General features: G+C 43.0%; 2 protein-coding genes across 7 annotated transcripts in view; both read right to left on the reverse strand.

Moving 5' to 3' along the window:
• Positions 1-9,268, reverse strand: part of LOC114681853 (protein NDRG3) — a 67,740-nt gene extending 58,472 nt beyond the window's left edge. For all 4 annotated transcript variants that reach the window (XM_028855611.2, XM_028855609.2, XM_028855610.2 and 1 more), the window contains exon 1: positions 9,165-9,268. The gene's annotated coding sequence lies outside the window, so the exon portion shown is untranslated. The remainder of the gene's footprint in view (positions 1-9,164) is intronic.
• Positions 9,269-10,677: 1,409 nt separating this feature from the next.
• Positions 10,678-23,771, reverse strand: Dsn1 (DSN1 component of MIS12 kinetochore complex). 3 transcript variants are annotated; one of them, XM_037205380.1, is made up of 11 exons: positions 23,634-23,771; positions 22,111-22,136; positions 21,474-21,789; positions 19,038-19,111; positions 18,054-18,126; positions 17,068-17,158; positions 15,437-15,496; positions 14,976-15,053; positions 14,007-14,154; positions 12,898-12,985; positions 10,678-12,501 (listed from the first exon to the last, which is right to left on the reverse strand). In XM_037205380.1, the coding sequence occupies exons 3-11, from the start codon at positions 21,781-21,783 to the stop codon at positions 12,416-12,418; spliced, it is 1,008 nt and encodes a 335-aa protein (XP_037061275.1). In that variant the 5' UTR covers positions 21,784-21,789; positions 22,111-22,136; positions 23,634-23,771; the 3' UTR covers positions 10,678-12,415. The 3 variants fall into 3 exon arrangements, with proteins under 3 accessions (XP_037061275.1, XP_037061276.1, XP_037061273.1); XM_037205381.1 differs by having other exon boundaries at positions 14,049-14,154; positions 21,474-21,794; XM_037205378.1 differs by having other exon boundaries at positions 21,474-21,794.
• Positions 23,772-24,203: the final 432 nt, after the last annotated feature.

Raw genomic sequence — 24,203 nt, forward strand, 5'->3', positions numbered from 1 at the left:
GTTGGTTTCACTGCTGTCCCCTAGGGGCCCTTTATAAAGCAAAGGATCTCAAGAGACAGCCTGGAAAGCCAAATAAACAAACCAACTCCATGGAACAAATAGACCTTTTAAAATCTAGCTCACAGATTTTTCCCTGCACAAATGAAAATCTGTATATCTCTTTACAGGAAGAAATAGTTTCAGATGCTACCTCCCTCCCTCCATAAGCAAAAGAGGGGGGTGAGGGTCAAAGGCAGCTGTTGAGGTATACTCATAGATCTTCATTCTAACAGGAAATACCCTTGCTTCTCCTTGGCCCTGGATAAGGTATAACCACACCCCTTACAACAGACCCCCACCCACCCTTTTGCTAAGTCATTCTTGGGTTTTGGCAGCAGGTGGTAAATAGATTTGCAGAGACTGCCAAATTGGAAATCCAAGTCTGCCCTATGTGTTCATTTTATTCATTCCAGGGTCTTGGTACAGATAACTGCTAGAACAAAGCAATCCCCATAGAGATATCTTGTTAATTACAGACTCCCAACTAACAGAGAGTCTTCTAATACAAGGCTTGTCTAAAGTAACTCTAGCACCAGAAACACACCCTTCTGCCTTCCACTCTTGAAGGACGCAGCTCAAGACTCTAGGGAAGCTACTGCTGGCAAGGCCCTGGTACAGAGCTTGGAAGAGCTCCGGGTTCTTACCAGCTGAAGGCAGAATCCCCAAAAACAACTTGTTTCTTTCTACAGTGTGAATGTGGTAAATGACAAACAAGAACCCTAACAGCAGTACTTCATGTTCATACCTGCCAGTTACTGAGTGCTTACCCTACGTTAGGTACCAGGACGAGCATTTTATCCATTCATTATTTTATATTATGTTCCAACAATTATAAGCTAGGCAGTGTAATCCTCCCCCTTTCACAGATGAAGAAACTGAGGCATAGCTTGACTTTATAATTTGCCAAAAGCCACACAGCTAGCAAGCAGCAGAGCAAGAATTTGAACTTTAGCATTCTGCATCCAAATCTTGGACAAGTCTCTATTAACACTTTTTTCTGTTTGGTGCCAACTGCTCATTAATTCTTCATTTTTTCAGGTTTGGTTTCTGTGGTGGGTTGAATGAAAATGGCCCCCATTGGCTCATATATTTGAACACTTGGTCCCCCGTTGGTAGAACTGTTTGGAAAGGATTAGAGGGTATGGCCTTGATGGGGGAGGTGTGTCATTGGAGCTTGGAAGTTTCAAAAGCCCACATCATTCCCAATTAGTTCACTCTGCCTCCTGGCTGTGACTCAAAATATGAGCTCTCAGCTGTTGGTCGAGCACCGTGTCTGCCTGACTGCTGCCATGCTCCTGTCATGATGGTCATGGACTCTAACCCTTGGAACAATAAGTCCCAAAGAAACGCTTTCTTCTATAAGTTGGTTTGTTCATGTTATTTTATCATAGCAATAGAAAACTAACTAACACATTTCTAAAGTCTATTAGGAATTTCATGATCAGCAAATTTTGAAAACAGAAAAGTGTGGTGGTATTGTGTTCCCCAAAATATTGTGCACTATAATAAACTTATCTGGGGTCAGAGACAGAACAGCCACAATATTAAACATAGAGGTTAGGTAGTGGTAGCAAATGCCTTTAATCTTAGCTCAGGATGTAGACACAGGCCAATCTCTGTGAGTTCAAGGCCACATTGGAAACAACCAGGCATGGTGACACACGCCTTTAATCCCAGAAAGTGAGCCTTTAATCCCAGTGAGTGATGGTAGAAAGTAGAAAGGTATATAAGGCATGAAGACCAGGAACTAGAAGCATTTGGCTGGTTAAGCTTTTAGGCTTTTGAGTAGCAGTTCAGCTGAATGCCATTCAGATGAGGATGCAGAGGCTTCCAGTCTGAGGAAATAGGATCAACTGAGGAATTGGTGAGGTGGCTGTGGCTTGTTCTGCTTCTCTGATCTTCCAGCATTCACCCCAATAACTGGCCTCAGGTTTGATTTCATTAATAAGTACCTTTACGATTCATGCTACAGAAAAGCAATATACAAACTTTGACTATTATTACAAGGAACAGACGAACAGCTACCTGGGGTAACTGGAAAAGCAATCTACTCATAGGACGTCTAAGGACCCAAGTTATGTTACAGTCAAAACACATCGACACCATTTCAACACAGCAGCATCTTTCAAGGCTGAAGACTGTTGGGAGGACCTCTGGCCCCACCCCTACCCTGAGCTTCTCAACTTCAGGAACAGAGACAATAACCTAATCTCACTCTTCTCTCTGCCAAGTTTTAAAGATTAATGTACAATGGTCTTGCTGCTAAGATCTCATAATTTTATAAAAGCACTCACTTTTTCTTTTTTGAAACTGGGTATCAAAATTAGGTCCTCATGCATGATAGATAAGGACTCTAGCACTGAGCTTTACCATGAGGCTCATTCACTTTTTAATCATGAACTGAAACCTAAGGTATAAAATGTAGAAGTACTCTAAGGATAAACCGATAAAACTGTCATTTCTGGGGTTGGGGATTTAGCTCCGTGGTAGAGTGCTTGCCTAGCAAGTGCAAGGCCCTGGGTTCAGTTCTCAGCTCTGACAAAACAAAAACAACAACAAAAAAAAAACCCTGTCATTTCTAATAAACTGTTTTTTAAACAAATGTTGTTTCTTGAAAAATTACCACAATTATTAATGGGAAGTTGATATGATTTCAAATCTTAAATTACAATTAGAATTGGGAAGCAATTTTATAGTACGTTGATGATATACATAGGGTTTCCTTATCCTAATTTATTAGATTTATAAGTTTGTAAGCCATTACACTGATAGTTCCCCCAGATGACAGCTATTTTCCTAAAAGTCAAAACAGCATCTACCTTAAAGATACTACAAAAAGCCAGGCTGTGTTGGTACATACCTTTAATCCCAGCACTTGGGAGACAGAGGCAGGTGATTGTGATTTTGAGACCAGCCTGGTCTACAGAGTGAGTGCCAGGACAAGCTCCAAAGTTACAGAGCAAACCTGTCTCAAAAAAAAAAAAAAAAAAAAAAAAAAAAAAAAAAGATACTACAAAATATGTAACAAAAGGTTTTAATGAGTCAAGAGATGAAGTATAAAGAATGCTGTACTTGGAACTGAATCTTGATCAACCAACTGAAAAATTCAGACTGTAGACTATGGGCATTAGTTGATAAAATAACAAAGTCAAAGCTTGGTGGAAGCCACCCCTACCTATACTTAGGGAATTCATATATTTAAAAAAAATTTACAAAGCTGGGTGTTGGTGGACCAGGCCTTTAATCCCAGCACTTGGGAGGCAGAGGCAGGCAGATCTCTGTGAGTTCGAGGCCAGCCTGGACTACAGAGCGAGATCCAGGACAGGCTCCAAATCTATACAGAGAAACCCTGTCTCAAAAAAAAAAAAAAAAAAAAAAACAACGACAACAAAATTTACAAGTGTGTATGTGTGTGTATGATGGGTGTGGAGACAGCAAGCACATGGAGGTCAGAAGACAACTTTGTGGAGTCAGTTTTTCCTTTTACCATTATATGGGATCCAGGTACCAAACTCCATTTTCCAGCAAGAGCTTTGACCTGTTAAGTCACTTTGTCAGCCCCAGGAAACTAATATTAATTAGTTTAGTCAGTCTCTGGGAAAGACAAAAAGTAACTCCTACACATAAATAGTCAAGGAGACCAACAGCTCTATACTCACAGCCCCACATTAGGTTTAATAGCATAGCATGCTCAGTACCGTAATTAATGTTTCCACGGAATGCAACTCAGCATGCAAAGGAGGCACACTTCCTTCACTGTGCACTCCTATAGCCAACAACAACAAATATTTACTTAGGACTGATAATATGTCAAGCCCTCTCGGGTTAATTATAGGAAACATAGGATTTTTTTTTTTTTCTTTTTCAAAAGAGAATACCATTCTAGGGAAGGGAGGCTGGGAATCAAACCCTGGAGCCTGGGGTATACTAAGCATGAGCTCTACTACTGAGTTACATACCCAGTTCAAAGCAATTCATTCTTCTATTTAAAATGTCCTTCATATATCAGTTAATCTTATGTGAATATGGGAGGGAAGTAATGATAAAATTATAGGTTATAGTTATAAATACAATAGAGTTAGCACTATAACTAAAGGTTTTTTTTTTTCATTTACCAAAGGAAACCCTGAATCCTATAAATACGTGTTCTCAATCTTGGCAAGCTGTTCTCAAGCAGCCTCATAAGTGGAATGGGAATTTCTCAGAATAGATAACACCTTTTCAGCATTAAACCTGCAGTATTATTAATCTTTGGACTTCAGAGAGTCCCTCTCCTCCCTGGCACACCTTTCTGAGATGGTCTTCTGTAATCCAGGCTGGCCTCAAGCTTGCTATGTAGCCAAGAATACCTTAAACTCTCGATCCTCCTGTTTCTACCTCCTAGAGTCCTTCCTGGTGAACTGTTTCCTTTCACATTGCTTATCCAGGCTTATCACCACCCTCCGCACACACATAGCCCACTCCCCACTCTTGCAACCCAGCAAACAAAAAATTAAACAAATAAAAACAAAAACAAACCTTCCATTTGGTCTTTTCTTTCCTATTGTCCTTATTTCTTACCTGGATTTGATCATCCATTCATCATTTGCCTATTATCAGCTAGGCCCTGATCCCTACTACTAGGGAGTTCACTGTGATTCTAACTGGAGTTGTTATTTGTAGAGCCCTATCACCAGACTCGACGCTTTAGCAAACGATTTGTATTTCCAGAAGCTACCAGCATCTGCCATACAGCAGGCACTAAAAATGTTTGTAGTATGACTCGATCACTTTATCGAGCTCTTTTTAAAATCCATAAATATTTTAATATCAATCTTCAAGAAGGTTTCATTTCATTTCCTTTTTAAAATACAAAAGCAATACATGCACATTGTAAAAATAACTTACAAAGGTATAAATTTCAAAACTAATTCCTCAGGCTCCCATATCTCATTTTTTGAAGTGACTATTATGGTGTTATATGTATTTTTCCAGAACTGACCCATGCCAGTAACACACTTAGTCAGTCTCTCAGTCTTTCCCTCCCTCCCTCCCTCCCTCCCTCCCTCCCTCCGCCCCACGCCCTCTTCTCTCTCTCCTTCTCTGGAACAAGCTCTTTGACATTTTCTGAACAGCTTTTCAATATTCTCATCTAGTGGGTTTCAAAGTGTGGCCCTCAGACTAGGAGAATCAACATGATCTGGGAATGTGTTAGAACTCAGTTCTCAGGCCCCTGTTAAGACCTACTGAATCAGAAACTCTGGAGGCAAGAGAAGCAATGTGCTAATGAGCTGTCTAGTTGACTGATGCACAGGAGAGGTTAAGAACTACAGTTCTGATATGATCAAGTCAGGGTTTTTTTTGGTTGTTTTTTCACCCTTTAACCATGGCAGACACTGTTATCTTGTCTCAGTTTTGTCACCCAAACTTCAAAATGCTTTCCTTGTCCTTTCAATTCTGACACTATCAATCTACCAAACTCTGAAAATACTTTTTTTTTTTTTTTTTTTTTGAGACAGGGTTTCTCTGTGTAGCTTTGGCACCTTTCCTGGAACTCACTCTGTAGCCCAGGCTGGCCTTGAACTCACAGAGATCCTCCTACCCCTGCCTCCCAAGTGCTGGGATTAAAGGCGTGCGCCACCACCGCCCGGCTAAGCTCTGAAAATCTTAATTCTTCCCCCGCCTCTCTGCTGTTGTGCATACTACTCCTGACCTCTTCCCCAAGTCCCACACCACACCTAATCCCTCTCCCATCTACCTTGACATTATCTATACACTGTCCTCAGCGGTCCAGAACAGTTATCTTCTCCCTAATAGACCAGATGCTCCTTATAGCCATGAGTGCATTTATCTCTTCTACCTCTCTCTCTCTCTCTCTTTTTTTTTCGAGACAGGGTTTCTCTGTGTAGGTTTGCACCTTTCCTGGATCTCGCTCTCTAGACCAGGCTGGCCTTGAACTCACAAAGATCCGCCTGCCTCTGCCTCCCAATTCTTCTACCTCTTGATCTAAACACATAAACAGAAATTTTAAGAGTTGCTGGTTAATGTCTTCACACAAAGGAGAAACATTGGTAACTTTAAAAAAAAGATTCTGGGGATGATTTCCAAGGCCTCACACATCTAGTCATGTTCTCTACCACTGAGCTATCCTCTCTGCCCTGGCAAATCCTTAATGAATAAAAAGTCTGGAATGTCAAGCTGTAGTCTCAGTTCTATAACCTTGGACAAATTCAGTTCTCAGGATACTGTCTACCAAAGAGAGAAGGTAAGATCAATGCTTGTTTTCAGATTGAATATAATTTTATGGTATTTTCCAAACTGGGTGTGGTGGCACATGCCAGTAAGCCCAGCACTTAGATAGAGGCATGAGGATCAGGAGTTCAGGACAGCCTGGGATATAAGAGACCCCTTCTCAAAAAAAATGAATAATTCCCACATTGGACTATCATTTCATTATATTCTCATATTGCTTTGCTTGTAACTTAATGTGGCAATGTTTAGATATGTCACAGTTAAAATAGTGTTCCCTAGTCAGCTAGTAAACTGCTTGAAAAGGAATCATTTTTTTATTCAATTCTGAATCTTCTACAATACTCATCACTATAACTTATATACAATAATAATTCACTGTAGTATCAGGAAATCATTTTAAATAACTCTTTAAGAAGTTTTAGGGTGTTTCAGTAGTAAAGATGCTCGCTTAGCATCCTGAATTCGGTTCCTGAAATATAGAACTGACTCCACAAAGTTGTCCTCTGACTTCTACAGGCACAGCATAGCATTGTGCCCCCCCAATAAATAAATTTTAAAAAATTTTAAAAGAACATTATTAAGTTAAGTTTGGTGGCATGTGCCTGTAATTCCAATATTCCAGAGGTTGAGGTCAAAACATCAAGAGTTTGAGGTTAGACTGGCCTACAAAGTGAGGCTCTGCTTAAAAAAATAAAATAATTGGGCTGGCAAAATGGCTCAGCTGGTAAAGGCACTTTCCCCCAATCCTGATAACCTGAGTTCAATCCCAAGGACCTGCATAGTAACTGACTCTCCAAAATTGTCCTCTGAGCCCCATATGCATGCTGTGGGGCACATGTGATCTAATATATGCACAGACACAGGCACAAATAGATAAATAAATCTAAAAACAAAACAAAACAAAAGCAGCAGCAGCTCATTTATGAAGAAAACCTATGCACATATCTGCTGTCTCCAAAAGGGCCTTGTGGATATTATTAATTTTTATTATAAATACCATGCATTGATATACAATAAAAACTATGATCACTCTCATGTCACCTAGGGTAATAAGCCACACAAAGCAAAAGAATGAAAAAAAGCATCTCACACAAACTTCAGTACAGACTAAAATGTCATAAGCCTTGGGTACTCCTACTGCCACATAAAAAGAAAAACTCCTCCGTAGGCTAACGAAGCACATACCAAGCTCCGCGGTAGGGGAGACTTCTAGATGCAAGACCATTATCTGCAAACTTTCAAAAACAAAAGGGTAGACTCAGGATGAGTGGGGATAATCAGAAGATAAGTCTAAAGGGAGGGAGAGCAAAGAGGAACTGAAGGACAAGAGGACTAACAGAAGGACAGCAAGAAAACATCACCTTTGAGTAAGAACAAGGAACAGTGGAATTCAGTATTTACCAAGGGTCTACTGGGAGCCTGGCATCTAGGGGTTGCAGAGATGGTGCCTGACCTCGAAAGGATAACAGCCCTGAAGGTAAGACACAGGCCTGCAGCCTGTAGTGTATTATTTAATTCTAGTTGGGAAAATTAAGCAGGGAAGGCTTTATAAGGAAGGTGAAAATTTTGTGGAGCCTTTAAAGTGTGGAGGAGGATTTGCTAAGGAAGGAAAAGACAGTTTGAGCTAGTTATTTCGGGGGCAAAAATCCACACATTTTTATAGCTGTTCATTTGGGACTCAAATCAAAGGAGGTGTCTTAGAGTCTGCATCACCCCTGTCAACGCTTTCCCTTTTTATCTTAAAGCCTGAAAACGTTCTGGAGCAGAGCCAGACAGTCCCCAAAGGAGGTGAGTACTGGCTAAATCTGCTCTGTCACCTCCACAAGTCCAGCCAGCCCTGTCCTATTGCCTAGTCCTGGCAGCTAGAAAAGGAAGGCTAATTATACCTTGGGGGGTGGGGTGGAGTGGGGTGGGAGGTGGATGTAAGCAAAGCTTACTGTGTTCCGTCAGGGAACCACCAGGGGAGAGCCTCCCTGCTTAAGCCAAGACTCCCAGTCTACCTGTGACAGGGAGGAGAGCTCTGCAGGGAGGGAAAAAAAATCTTCAAGGAAAAGCAGGGAGGAAGCATTGGAGGGAAAGCAGTGAGGTACAAAGGTGAACCAATTTTAATAAAACGCTTAGCAAGGTACTGGCACAAGGCGAGTATCTGGGAGAGAGCCAGCTCATATTAACATCGCAATTGTTATCACAACAGCTCTGCTATCGTACTGACAAATTCTATCCGTAGCCCACTTTTACGACGTCTAAAAGCAACTCTATAAATGACAAGTGTGTTTCCAAAAAATTTAAAGATACAAGATCAAATCCCACCAGCTCTGGCCGTGAAAGCCCCAAAGCCTCCGAGTTAGCGCGCTGGCCGTGTGTGTCACTTGTCGGTCCCATGACCTTGGACTCGGCATTTCACCTCCCAGTGCCTCAGTTTTCTCGACTACAAAGTGGGCTTTATGCAAACCGGGGTCATGGGGTCCCAGGAGAGAGGGAGACCTCTGTGGCTTTGGGACGGAACCCACCGAAGGCGAGTCAAGGCCCCTGTCAAAACTCTCGGGGCTGTGAGGGGCAGCGGGGCAGGGGGATGCTCAGATCTAGGAGCTCCGAGCTGCGCCGTGGGAGCCGGGAAGACCGTGACACCCTCGGAGGGTCCCTGCGACGGAGGGTGCAGGCCTCGGGAGAGAGGCTCGACCCCAGCCAGGCACACGCTGTGCCCCGCGGGCTAGGTGCCGGCAGCGGCGCGGGAGGCCGGGCTGAACGCGCAGGGCGCCGGGGGCTCGGAGGAGGCCGACCGCGAGGACCTGGGTTCTGCCGTGTGGGCATCGGTCCGCAGCGCCCAAGGGAGCGACACCCGGGTGTACTGCGCCGCGCGCCCTCCGCCCGCTGTGGCAGAGGCGCTCACTCACCTGAAGCGCTACCGCGGGCCGTCAGTCAACAGCAGCTGCAGCAGCAGCGGCAGCAACGAGGGGAGGGGGAGGCGCTGCGCTGCGCACGCGCGCTGGGGAAGCCGGGGATTTACGCATGCGCGACGCGCTCGCTTACGCTGGGAACTACAGGAAAGATGGTGGCCAGGCCCGGAGAGCCTAGCAGCGCCATCTTGACTGTAGTTTTTCTTGCGGCCTCAGAGACTGTGGCTCAGACCTGCCCTGAACTGTGAAAAGCTCGGTCTGGACCCGTCTATCTATTCCTGTTGGTTAAATTATTAGTAAGCCTTTAAGGGCCATGACATACTCGTTTTAACAAAGTTTAGAGCTAAATGCAAGATTATCTGGCACTCCTGAGCTAGAATTTGAGTCTCAAGATTTCAAATTCCTAGTCCTCTTTCGCCTCTTAACAAATGGCAGCCACATCATTTGCTTGAGTATGAAGAGATGGTTACTCTAAGTTAATGACTCAACAATTAAAGATTTTTCATTGTTAATTACGTGTACGTGGTGATGTGCATGAATGTAGCAGGTACTAGGCCAGAGGTTGCAGATTTCCCCTAGAGCTGGAGTTATGGGCTATCAAATATGGGGACTTGATGTGAACTCCATTCTCTGCAAGAACAGTATGCACACTTGCCTCTAACCCATTTCTCCAGACCAGAATCAAAATGTGCACGTAGCCTGTATGTGCTGGCTGCTTTTATGTCAACTTGACATAAAGTTGGGAGTCATTTGGGAAGAGAGAATCTCAGTTGAGAAAACCCCCCCACCAAATTGGCCTGTGTGGTGTATTTTCTTGATTGATGACTGATGAGGGAGGGCCCAGCTTACTGTGAGCAGGCGGTCCTGGATGGTATAACAAAGCAGGCTGAGCAAGCCATGAGAGAGCAAGCTGGTAGACAGCATTTCTCAACCTGTGGGTCGCATATCACAGATATTTACATTATGATTCATAACAGCAAAATTAGTTATGAAGTAGCAACAAAATAATTTTATGGTTGGGGTCAGCACAACACAAGGAACTGTATTAAAGGGTCACAGCATTAGGAAGGTTGGGAACCACTGCTCGATGGCCTGTTAACAGTTCCTGCCATCTTCCCTCAGTGATAAACTGTTACCTAAAAGTGTAAAACAAAACAAACCTTCTTCTCCAAGTTGATTTTGGCCATGGTGTTTTATCACAGGAATGGAAACTCCAAGATAACCATACTAGCCTAGAATTTGCTATGCAGCCAATATACAGGACGTGATCTCTTTCAAGAGCTTATTAACCTATTATCTTATTAACACTAAGTATAATTAACTAAAGATCATTTTTCTCTTGGAGAAAGAGAACAAATACAACCAACCTTTTTTGTTTTTGGAGATAGGGTCTCTCCATGTAGTCCGAGCTATCCTAGAACTCACTATGTAGACCAGGTTGGCCCCAAACTCTGAGTCTCATTGTTATTAATCAGGCACTATTCCCAAACCAATCGAATGAAGGCAAAACTAATACTGATAGCCTTTTATTATATGATTTGTATTTAATTGTTAACATTTACTAAGTACTGAACTGTGCTGGTTTACCCTCACTACCTATATATCCTTGGCTAAATTAGGAAACATTTCTAATGTTCTATAAATGACAAAAAAACAACAACAAATAAACAAAAAACAAAAAAGCCTCTCTCAATAATAAAGCTGTGGTAAGCACTAATAATACTTAGAGCTCACTAAGTATTGTGAGACAGGGTCTAATGCAGTCCACTGGTCTAGAATCTGCTACATAGCCAAGGAGAGCCTCCAACTCCTGATTTCTACTTCTTGAGTGCTGAGATCTAAGTTTTTAGTGTTTTGGTTTTTTTCTTTAATATTCTAGCCCTTTTAAGTGGTTGAAGACACACAACACATTTCCTATCTTCAAGTTTGAACACTTACAAATAAACAAAATGTGATAGAATGTAATAAAATGGAGGAAGGCATAATCACCTTTGAAGACAGAGCAAACTGATGAGATGAAACTATGTTCCAAAGTTTGCGCTCTTTGTTATACTTCTCTGCTTTAGAAATAATAGTTAGTAATACTGTCTTTGACTCTTAAAATACTTTCTTGGAGGCTATCTGGAATGTCCTTTCTTGTTCTACTTTGGACAATATAAATCCTCAATCTTCAATAACTAGGCATAACTTAAAATTTATTTCTAATCCAGACTTTACTACACTGGTCTCCACCTGTGCACATAGCAGCAGCCTGCTTGAATTCTCCGTGTGGTAGTCCAATCAGACATTAGTGCTTTCCCACCTCATTAACTACTCTACCATCTACTAATTTTTTAAGTCATCAGCAATAAACTGATAATAATTGTTTTAGGATTTTACTATTTAAAATCCTTTGAGTGTCCTTAAAACATGGATTCTAACATTATCCAAATGTTCTAGACAAGAGGTTAAGTAACTGTTCCTCAGTCACAGGAAATGACAACACAAGATTTTTAAAACATATCTTACAGGTCTATTATGTTCTAGGCATCATTCAGCAACTAGAACAACTTTAAAAAAAAATAAAATAAAATTCGGGGACTAAAGATGCAGCTCAGTGAGAATGTTTGTTTAGCACATGCCAAAGCCCTGGGGTCGATTCTTAGCGGGGCAAAGGGGGATTTCCAGAGAAAAAAATTAAGTCGTCTCAGCCCTTTCTTGCCATAAATTTAGATTGCAGGAGCTCAATTCAGTATTAAAAACTAAAGCACACTACAGACATTAGGACACTTCAGAAAATGGGCATTTTGTGACATGATCCAAATATACCCATCATGCAACAACATTTCATGCTCCATTTTTAGTGCCACACTTGAAAACTTTAGCTTCTTTCTTTTATGACAAGAACCCAACTTGACCCCTTGAACATTTCATTAAGGTTGGTTCTAAATGTCTTTGGATTGTTTTAAAACTTGACAATATCTTCATGGGATAAAAAGTGCTGACCCTGAGGACCTTTAAAGGAATGGGCCACTGTTTCTGAAGGTCATTTCAAGCATCTTGGACATTCCCTCGGAAAGTGTCTCTAACAACATTCTTCTGGATGCATATGTGCTGTCGCTCAGAAACAGTCAAAGTGCTCTGCAGTTGGAACTTTCCAGCTCTCAGGAAACCACTATGAGCTTGCCATGTGTGGAGGCACTCTTCCCTGTCCTCTCCCTGGCAGCTCACCACAGAAACTACAGGTAAGGCCGCTGACAAGATCCTGATCACTGTGTGGTAGATGAATTCTGCAGGTGGAGTTTGAGCAGTTTTCGAGCAGGTGAAGAATCTAATTGCTCCATGCTTTTCTTCTCTGCAGAGGAAAGGAGCCAAAAACCACATTTCAATTATTGGAACTCTATGTGGAAACTGTGCCAGACAGTGAAGGCCACTAAATGACACATAAAATCTTTGTTCTCAAGGAGATGGCAGTCTAGTAGGAAAGCCAGTATGGTGTGATAAATAAGAAAATGGACAGAGAAAGCCAGGAAAAACTCTGGGAAAGCACCTGCAGCTTTACTTCGTGCATTCTTGAAAACTGAAGCCGTCAAAAAGCAGTGGGTATCTTCATGGAGTGCTTTTATGGAATTTACACTATGGCATTTCTATCAACATTCAACTTACTATGGGGAGTAAAACAAGTCATATGGCTTAAGTCTAAGGACGTTCTGCCTGAAAAGACAGTTTCTATCCCAAGTGATGCACTTACTGAGCTGTAGTGACACCTTCTGGAGGTACTGAGTACTTTCGCCCATGAAGGCTTGCAGCTGCTTCACTGATCCTTGCAGCTCATCCATCTGCAGACAGAAAGGACTTTCTCTGATTCCCCATACTGCCAGGCAAGCTCCTGCTTTGGAGCTTTAGGCCTGCTTTTATTTATTCATTTATTCATTTATTCATTTATTCATTTATTTATTTATTTATTGTGTATACAATGTTCTGTCGGCATGTTTTGCCTGCAGGCTAGAAGAGGGCATCAGATCTCATAATAGATGGTTGAGAGCCACCATGTGGTTGCTGGGAATTGAACTCAGGACCTCTGGAAGAGCAGCCAGTGCTCTTAACCGCTGAGCCATCTCTCCAGCCCCTAGGCCTGCTCTTTTAGCCTGGAATGCTTATGCCAGACATTCGCCTCTTGGTACCCACTCAACCACACCCCACATTTCACCAGCTTGCTCCATGCCCCAGGAGACTGACCCCCAAACCTCTACCAACAAAATGTCAAGTCCTCTAGGTTTTGTTTGAGCATAATGACAAAGGAGCTAATAGCCACTGTATGTAAAATAGCAGCTCACTGCTCCTCCTGTATTCTTTACCCCCATCACTGTTTTATTAGCACTTAACATTATATATTTACTTAAATTTTCCCCTCGTTTTCCCATGGTAGAGAGGTTGATATCCTCATACACATCTTTTACTTCCAAAGATTACGCCTTAGCTCCTATTCGTCGTGTTCTCCTGAGGCTCACACTTTAAAAGGCTTGGCTGCTGCTACTCGAGTGTCGCCAGCAGGAGGTGGCAGTTTAGCTTTTTGGGAGCACGAAGTGGCTATCAGGACCTAACCCTCTGTCTCTCCCCCTCCTGTTACTCATCCTCATAAGGGGAGTAGTCTCCTCTGTCACATGTTCCCACCACCATTATTGCATGGCTGCAGTCCAAATCAACAGGGTTTAAACAACCACAGACTGAAATGAGCAGCCAAAACAACCCCTTCCTCCTTATGAGTCACCTCAGGTACTGTCAGAATGTCATAACGCTAGGAAATGGTGACAAGTCTAGAAAGCTGGGCAACCCACGTAGTAAGCCTGAAGCACTAACCACTAACTCCATGCAGGCAAAGACACGGTTCTGATTCCGTACTATTTCCTGGTAGTCGGGCTTTGTGTGAAGGACTTCCTTCTGGGAAGAGCCAAGACAAGTCGTAGGATCCACTTGGACTTCAGTGATTTTGGTTTCAGTCGATCCCCTAAAAACAACAACAACAAATACGGAGTTTTCCTGGAGCTCACAATCACTCTCTGGAAACCATATGCAAGAGTGTCTTTGAGAGGGAAACCCTGTTGTGTTCCTCAAAGCCTCTTTCCAGCACTTCTATAATTAGGGTTTCACCTAACAATTTATAGTTGCCTTTGTGAGTGAGATTTGGTTGGGGGAAGAGCTTTCAAATACCAGCTGAGAGATATGTGGTGCCACACACTTACAATCCCAGCAACTGGGAAGCTGAGACAGGAGGATTATGAATTTGATGTACACCTGGGGATTTGAGACCAACCTTGACTGCCTCGTGAGACTGCATTTTAAACTAATAAAACCAGTTCAGATGCTGAAGTAAAACAAAATCTAGTGCTTTCAAACCTTCTCTGACTTACCTAGCCAAAGACGGCCTCTCACATCTTATACCTCCTCCTGTTCCACTCCCTTCATGGCTTTGTGTTTTCACCAAGGCCTTAACCAAGGTTCTCTCTCCTATCTACAGCTCAAAGGCCATGTACTCACTCGCTAAAGTCTCTTGAGGAGCGATGCTGGCTCAGTTCCAGGGGAACAGGTGCAAGGGTGGCCATGTGCCCATCTCCCTGTGGATTGTGAATGATAGCCAAAAACACAGCCTAGAAGCAGTTCTGTTCTGTGTCTGAAAACAGTGACACTCAAATCGATACTTTAAAGTTGACTGAACTATGAGAACAGATTCATCACTCAGTTTGTACAAATGGATTTGAAATAAACTCAAATCAAATTCCACCAAGTAAAAAGACAGCTAGCTGCTCCTTTCCAGTGCTCAGGTCTCACCTGGGCGTCTCTTCGGGTGGAACCTCGTTCTGGTATTGTAGTAAGAGCTGATCCCAAGTTTGACGTTCCAAAGAAAACCTGTGGAATTCAGGAAGGGAAATTCAGTTAATTTTTGGTCACATTTTTAATTACTCAGGGCAACAATAAGTACTCTAGGCATGTAATCTGGTTATAAAATGCATTGAAAGGTCATTAAAGGATTAGAAAGCTCAACTGATCCAGAGGGTATTAATTTAATCAAGTAATACACAAGCTGTTAAAATCAAATTAACACCCTTATTCCTTGACTGCACCCCGTCTATCAGGGCTGCTCACATGCCTCCCAGCTCTAGAGCTGACACACGAGTGCTTCCACCAGGCTTACCAGGCATTTTCTCCGCGTTCAGTTATTTCCCTGATGGAGAACAAAGCTCAGTTTTCCAATAAATAAAAACCAATAAAGGTTCAACCATTTTACTTACTTTGTTATATATTCTTTCACCTCAGCCACTGAGGTTTCTAGTGAAAAATCTGGTGCTTTTCTAGAATACAGATAATATTATGAGATTAATATGAATCCTTCAACAAACACTTGCTTTTAATGTCTTACATAATTTTAGTGGTATTTAAATTTATTCATAATTTATTATTCAGAGAATATTTATTCTTGGACTCAGTATCTACTTTGCACTAGCAACGGCTAAATGGTTTTTAAATCTGTTTTTCTCATCAACTCCAATTCATACCTTTCTAAAAATAGTCCTTTATACTTTTTCTCCCTAGCTTCAAAACTCCATCACTACTGCAAACAGAATAAAAGCCAAAACCTTTTCACTTGGTTCTTGAGACTTTCTGTGTTCTGGCTCCTCTTAACTCGGCACTTTCTCTTATGGTTTGGCTCACTTAGATGATTGTTTCTAGTGGAAAGAAGCAGGAACTGAAAATGCCAAAGCACTGCAGACAGACCTGGGCTGCCATCTGACAAACACAGATTAGCAGTGGCACAGCTCCTGTTTTCTACCAAAGCATGTGCACAGCATCTCCAGCAAAGATGCAGCCACTGTGCTTAAATGCACATTCCGAGAGATTCTGTTGGGCTAAAACATTTCATGTCTGATGAGAAATGATAAGAACTTGTGAATGGGGCTGGAGAGATGGCTCAGCCATTAAAGGCTAGGCTCACAACCAAAAATGTAAGAACTTGTGAATGGGCAGACCTTGCATGAATTTCAAACTTGGACCAAGTGCATGATCCGCTGCAGGGTGGAGTTGTGATGGCCGCTGCACCCTTGAAGGATTACCAATTTAGGGGTGGTATCCTTTTAACAATAAATTCTATTTATTATTATTAGTGGTAGTCGTGTGTTTGCATGTGCACATGCACGTGTGTAGGTATGCATATGACATAGAGTGTGTACAGGTCAGAAGACAACTTTCAACAATGGGTTTGCATCCTTCCAAAGGAGGTGTGGATAGAAATGAGGTCATCAGCTTGTGTAGCAAGAGCTCTTACATTTACCCACTGAGCCACCTTGCCAGCCCATTCTGCTAATATTCTTATTTGCAAAGAGCATTAGAACAAGAGCTGCCCTGTGCATGACAATCAAAGATCAGAGGAGCGGCCCCCTCAATTTTCCCACAGCTGTTCCTTCTTACTACACAGGTCTTTTGTTCCAGCCCCAAAATGAAACCACTAGGATCTTCTCTCAAAACTCTACCAAGGCTGCCTGCTCCTGACGTCACTGTGCTACTTGCCGACTTCCTGGTTTATTTATCACTAGCTGAAACTAAATTTTCTCTGCATTATCTCCTCTAATACAAACAGGACAAGAGGGACTTGACTCATGGATCACTACATCCCCTTCCTCATCATCTGGAAGAGCCTTGTACAAGCCAAGAATGGCAGTTCACGCCTATAATCCCAGGTAAAAGGATTGTCAAGGTTGAGTCCGGTCTGGACTACAGAGACCCTATCTCAAGAAAGCAAAAATAAACAATTAAGAGTGTGGTGGTACACAGGCACTGGGTAAATGTTTATTGTGTAAGCAATGGCGTAATTATAATCAAGTTTTAGCTCAGTTATAATTAAGGACAGAAGGGGAATTGCTCTTACTCTTTTGAATCTTCAACAAAACATCTTTGTAGAGTTCCATCACTTTCCAGCCTGTCTGTAAAATGTTTCAATTCTTCAGAGAGAGAAGATGCTAGAGAGGATAAATTTGTTAGAAAATAAAAAGATTACAGATGTTCACCAGGAGAACATGACAAAGACATTAAGGAGTTCCTAAGTCTAGGGTCCCATTCCGGCCTCTCATTCACACAAACAGTCTTGTAAGTATGCCAGTATTTTATCTTTGGGGTTGGAAGTTTAGCTTTATGGTAGAGAACTTGCATGGCAAATTCAAGGTCAGCACCAAAGCACCAAAGGGATGGCCGTGGTGGTTTGAATGAGAATGGTACCCATAGGCTCATGTTTGAGTACTGGTCCCCAGTTAGTGGAACTGTTAGGGAAGGATTAGGAGATGTGGCCTTGTTGGAGGTGTGTCACTGGGGTGGGCTCTGAGGTTTCAAAAGACTTGTGCCCTTCCCAGTGTGCTCTCTGCCTCCCAGAGCAGATTAAGATGTGAGCTCTCAGCTGTCCTGCTGCCAGGCCTTTGCTCTGCAATCATGGATTCTAGCTCTCTGAAACTGTAGGCCCAATTAAATACTTTCTTTTATAAGTTGCCTTAGTCATGATGTTGCATCATAGTAAGAGAAAATTAACTAATATGGGGCGTGAAGACAAAAATACCAAAGAGAATTTTATCCTTTTATTTGGGTAGATAGCTAAATGGAAGGCAACTTTATTAAGTGTTTTTATACTTATGAAAAAAGCAGTTAAACACAGCTATCTATACAATTTCACTTTCCCCAGAGATGTGAACTGCTGTCACTGAAGACAAGCGTCACCTAAGCAGTAAGAAGGGGCAATTTTTCAAGAGGTCAGGGACCTGGTTTAAAGAGACAGCATCTCCTGTAAAAGGACACTGAAAGCATGCTGGCTGGTCCCGAGAGGGACTGGGTCCAGGCCAAAGCACTTGGCTATGCTCAGCAACTCACCTTTCGCTCTAAAGCATTCAAGGCTGAAGTCCTTAGTGCTCTTTAGGAAAGGTTCAAGTTTCTCAACAGAGAACTAAAGAAAGAAAAGCATTTTCAGTACAACCACCAAAGTCTCCCAGGCAAGCTCTATGTGTGGCTTTATGATGCTTAGGATAAACTTTATGATGAAACTACACAGGGTCTAATTTTTCCACCCAACACTTTTCATGTAAGTAAGTAGATAAGGAAAAATTCTGTTGCTCACACTCCATTTTGATTTTAGTTTTTGTTTTTTTGAGACAAGGTTTCTCTGTAGGCTGCCCTGGAACTCACTCTGTAGAACACACTGGCCGTGAACTCAGAGGTCCACCCACAAGGCATGCACTATCACACCCAGCTTACATTTTGACTTTTAACTCAGGGAAAACAATAGTCATTTCATTCTCACAAATTACTTGCTTATCTAAACAGTCATAAGCATCAGTGAGACATGAAACACAACTTTAAAAAAAATTTTTTTAATTAAAAAAAACGGTGGCGGCATACACTTTTAATACCAGCACTCGGGAGGCAGAGGCAGGCAGATCTCTGAGTTCAAGGTCAGCCTGGTTTAGAGTGAGTTCTAGGACAGCCAAGGCTACACAGAGAAACCCTGTCTCAAAAGAAAAAAAATCAACAAAACTAACAAACAAAAATCATATGCTCCATACACTAGTCTACCCTGTAGGCAGCCTTGATGTCTACAGCGACAGATTTTGACCTCTACCCAATTTATTTTCATCACTTGCTGCCAATGAGTAAAACACACTGCGAAACCTCTCAGCTGCTCAGCTAGCAACAGCAGAGTTCAGTGTGAAGGCCGCCTGCCCAGGTGAGAACTGGCTTCTAAGTCAGTCCCCCGCAGGGAAAACCTCTTCTCCTCAGTTCATCACTGGTCCTGCCATCTCTGTGAAGTTGACGGTAACACAACAGTGAATGAGAACACTTCTCAACCCCGGATCTCACCTGGAAGCTGGAGAGCAGGAGAGCGCCCAGCCGTTTGCTACCTGCTAACTTCAAACTGATGGATCTGCTGAGCTCTGACGGAAAAAAGCACATTTAAGGAACATCACACTACAGTTAGCAAGACAACAAAACTGGAGAATCTCCTTCCTCTCCATGCAACCCAGCTGAAGACAAGAAGCTGCCTTCTCTTAGTAAGGAGAGAATTCTAATTTTTCCAGGTTAACCGAGGAATAAAGTTTACAATTTCATGCGGTCAAATTTTCAAGTGTTATTAGAACCTTTTCATGTATTACATTAAAATCTTGTTCTGTTTAACAAAGTAGATAGAAAATATAATAAAATTTATTACTTTGTATGTCAATTAAAAACAAACAAACAAGGTAGATACAAATAATGTAGATGGCGTTTTTGTAACAGGCCCTGCAATGCGCTTTAGTACAGTCCTACGGGCTGGGGGGCTCTTGCTCGCTTGCTCAGTGGATGAACCCTTGCCTCGAATGTGCATGGACCTGAATATTATCTTCAGCAATGAAAAAAAAAAAAAAAACGTTTTCGTGTAAACAGCATAGGCTCCACTTTACGAATGGAGAAACTCAAGGAAGGGAAGGGAACTGTCTGAAGACAGGCTGAAGAAGCCATGCTTCAAATCCAAGTCTGCCAGCGAGTCCTGTTTTCCTAGTGGTAGCATGCTGCCTGCGGTGATCTACTATTAATAGCTAGCACCAGCTGAACACCTGCTGTATAACAGACATTTTTCTTTGCCGTTATGCACATCTCATTAAAATTTTAAAGCAAGTATCTTCTGTTCATTTGTTTTGGGCTTTTTGAAACATGGTCTTGTAATGTAGTAGCCCAGGCTGGTCTTAAACTCCTGGCAATCCTACATCAGACTCCCAAGTGCTGGGATCACAGGCAAGAATGACTATGCCTGGCATCAATTCTATTTTGATAACAGATGGTAACACTGTGGCACATAGGCTGGTTAGACTCCTTGCTCAAGGTTATACAGCAAGCAATGAGAATGGACTGGGTGGGTGCTTTATGTAATCATGTCACTGACCCAAACGTCCGTAAGCTGTAGATACTGTTCTCAATGATTTCCATTTAAGAACAATTATTATATAGTAAAGGAATTGTTGTATAGTAAACATTAACATATAATAAAGGAATTGTATAGTAAACAATAACATATAGTAAAGGAATTATTGTATCGTAAGCAATGATCATATAGTACAGGAACTGTATAGTAAACAATGATCATATAGTAAAGGAATTGTTGTATAGTAAACAATGATCATATAGTACAGTAAACAATGATCATATAGTACAGGAATTGGCTGCAAGAATTCTTGCCCTTTGGCTTCAGCTGGCTATTTTAAAAGCATTCTTGTCTCTTGAATGATTATGGCTGCTGTTAACCAGATTCTTTCTGGCTATAACCAAGGAAACCTGGCAATTAGCCAGAATAACTAGAAAAATAATTCATCTTATTACATGGTTGATTCCATGTTATACAGAATGGGAATGAAGGTAGGGCTAGTCTTGGACAACAACTTCCTTGGCACGTCTAGGGAGTGAAGTGCACGGGCACTATGACACCAGTTTTTCAACTTGGCTGTGTTTACTCAGCTCCCTTCCACACACGTAACCACCCTAAAGAAATCACAATAGCTTTAACACGTGAGGCTCTACTAATGGCCAAGTATATGCACTATGGTTTTATTTCCCCCAGTTTACTGAGAAGGACTTAAGACAAAGGAAGTGAAGCTCGAGATCAAACTAGAATTTCCGCATTATGTCCTGTACTTTGATACCGGCAAATCAAATGATTATAAATTTAGAAGAAAAAAAAAATCAGAAATTACATTCAAATATGGCATCCCCAAAAACCATTTTACTTTTTGTTCTTTAGTGTCAGGGATTGAACGTAGGGCCTCAGGCACAATAGGTATGCACCCCACCACTGAACTATATTCCTATCCCCACTTAATGTATTTTTATGCACATCTTCCTTCTGAGTCATAGTTATAAAGGCTAGAATCAGGCAGGTATTAACCCACTCGCCTTCTGTTCTACTTTAAGGTATAAGACACAGGAAGCACTCAAATTCCTAGCATCCTAGACAAGATGACAGATTAAATAATTAGCAACCAGAATTTCTGTTCATATGTAAATCATAAGCAGCCAATATGTAAACACCAATTAACACTGAACACTTATTAGGTGTGTGGCATTAGGACATATAAACAAGAGCATGTCCACAGGATTCTCTCTATTTTATAGGTACGGAAACTGAGGCTCAAGGAGGTGATGTGTTCAAAGTTGCATAGCTAAAATGTAGCCAAGGAGTGTCTACTCTGCTACACTTCCTGTCATTCATTACTCACTGCCTCTTATTTGGGCTGGAATCCCAGTTTTCTGGACACAGCACCCCACCTGTGATGCCTGGGTGAAAGGGAGCCAATGACTTCCGTCGGTTTATCTCTTTCATACTTGCTCGTCGCCAGGACTGCCTTCTGTCTTGATGACGGACAGACTGTTCTTGGGGGGACAAATGAAGTGACCTCAACTGAAGTCTCTCCTGATGGTTGGCATCACAACTTTCCCCCTTTTCAGGGCTCCAGCCGCGGTGATTTTTTTCCGTTGGAATGCCTTGCGTCATCTCCAGGGAGGCAGAGGATTTAGGCAACACTTCCAAAGGGTTGGGACTTGATTGCAATTGATGATCCTGAGTCTTGGACATCATTGGTTCCTGTTCTAGCATTTGTTATAGAAAAGTCAAAATATAAAATCAAAATCTACCACAATCAAGTATCTGAGCCTTTGCTCAGTGACACAGAAAATGTATGGCCCCACAAGATGACATACACTGGTAGGCTCAGCTTCCTGGGAGCCTAGGCAGAAGGAAGGAAGGAGGGAAGGAAATCTATTTCTCTGGTGAAGGAAACAGGAAGCCTGTCTGCAAATATACAGCGTGTGATTCCAAAGCCACCAGGAGCCAGAGAAGGGTTCTGTAATAGTTCAGGAGCCTGAACCTGAGGCAAGAGGCACGGAATTTCACTGTAAAACTCACCTTCTGCTCTGGTCACTGACGTCATCCTGGATGGAGAAATGAAAATAGGAAAATGAGGCGATCCGTTCTTCACATTCCAGCTCCAGTCTCACAGGGGCTTCACAACCCCATAATAGGTCTTGTGCTTGAACTGCCCTCACTTGTCTCCTCCAAGACTATCCACAGGGGTCACTGACTGCTCTCCTGCAGAACTTACTACATATAGCCTATCTTAGCTCCCAGGCACTTTGTGATTCACTAGCCCCTAATTCCATCGATGGTATTAGGATCTACTTTGTTTTCCAAACTAGAAAACAAACAAAACAACCCCACATCATCTCTTCTTATTCTCTCCAGATCTTTCCATACCTGGAAATCCCACTTTTTAATCTCTGTACACATATTCCTTTGACCCACAAAACAGACTCATCCTTTTTTTCAAATGTGCATTGGTGTTTTGCCTGCATGTATGTCTGTGTGTAAGGGTGTCGGGTCCCCTGGAACTGGAATTACCAGACAGTTGAGAGTACCCGGGTCCTCTGGAAGAGCAGTCAGTCAGTGTTCTTAACCACTGAGCCATCTCTCCAGCCCTCAAACTCATCCTTTTTTTATATAGCTTAAATTTGAAGTCACGGGGCTGGAGAGATGGCTCAGTGGTTAAGAGCACTGACTGCTCTTCAAGAGGACCCAGGTTCAATTCCCAGCACCTACATGGCAGCTCACAACTGTCTTTAACTCCAGTACCAAGGGATCCAACACCCATGGCAAAACAGCAATGCACATAACTAACTAATTAAAAAAAAATTGAAGTCATTTCCCTTTGGCATATTTTGATGTCCACGAATCTTTTCTCTATAGTACTGGCTGTAAAATATATTTACATGTCTGTCTTCCCAGCCAGACTGCGCTGCATTCCCAGTACCTGTCAGAGACAACTGACCCGAAGAGAGGCAGGGACACAGCCTGGCATCTCTCCATCTTGCATGTATTTCTCCCTCCCAAAAGACATCGGAATGTGGGGGGTGCTTGGTAAAGAACAAAACGAAAAGTTGCTGAGGGACCATACTGAAAGAACAAAGAAGGGTCCTTTAGGATCTAAATCATCACAATCCGTATAACAGATCACACAGGCTCAAGCTCAGACAATGGATCATTAGCCCATTTAATACGGTCTACAACTCTTGAGTATTATTATTACTCTATCAGGAGGCCCAGGCTCCTTACGAGGCCAGTCCGGGGCACAGGAACAATGCCACCGGGGCTGTGACCCCAGCCCTCCGCCCCGTCCCCAGCCACAATCTGGAATCAGGGTCGCTCGCCGCTGCGCCGGGGAGGGAGGAGTGGCTTTCCCTCGGTTGTCCTATCGCGAGGAAGTCTCCGAGGCCCTGCGGCCGGGAGCGCCGGGAGCGCGGGATGGGCCGGGCCGAGAGGCGGGTCAGGGGCGAGCGGGCCACATCCGGGGAGATGTCTGCGACTTCCGACCCCAGAGCGACGCCCGTCCAGCCCGGGGGCCCCCGGTCCTGAAACACAAAGCCCAAGGTCACCTCTGAAAACTCGGCGTCAGTGCAGAGGGCCCTCTCCCGGGTCAGTACGGCTCGCGGTCCCGCGTCGCTGCCGCGACTTCCGAAATTCCCGCCAAGCAACTGCGCGTGCGCAGCCAGCGGCTTCGGCGTTCGAGCGCACGGCCGCGCCCCCGGGGGGAGCGCATGCGTACTCCGGTGTTCCAGGCTCTGTCCCAGCCCATCTTGTCCCTGATTTTTCTATCCAATTACGGTCACCACTTGTCCAGCCACACCCAGCCCCGGGATTGCCTTCTCCAATGCACCACTTTGCTGACCTTTACTACTATGCGGCCTACATAGGAAAGTCAGGGAGTCTGATGCCATACTCCTCCTGTTCTGGGCCACGGCTGCCTCTCTATCTCTTAAACTCCAAAAGTGTGAACAGTGACTCTCCCCAGGGACAACTGGAACTCTGAGCTCAGTTTGTCCCCTGCCTATTTACTCCTGCTTCACAGGCCCCTCCCATGGTCCCTTACGTAAACAGCAAAATTCGAGCACATCCCTTGTCAGCCTCATCACAGGCCGACCCTGCGGCTGCCACTGCTCTGCCAG

This window comes from Peromyscus leucopus, chromosome 4, assembly GCF_004664715.2.
Source record: "Peromyscus leucopus breed LL Stock chromosome 4, UCI_PerLeu_2.1, whole genome shotgun sequence".
Lineage (NCBI taxonomy): Eukaryota > Metazoa > Chordata > Mammalia > Rodentia > Cricetidae > Peromyscus > Peromyscus leucopus.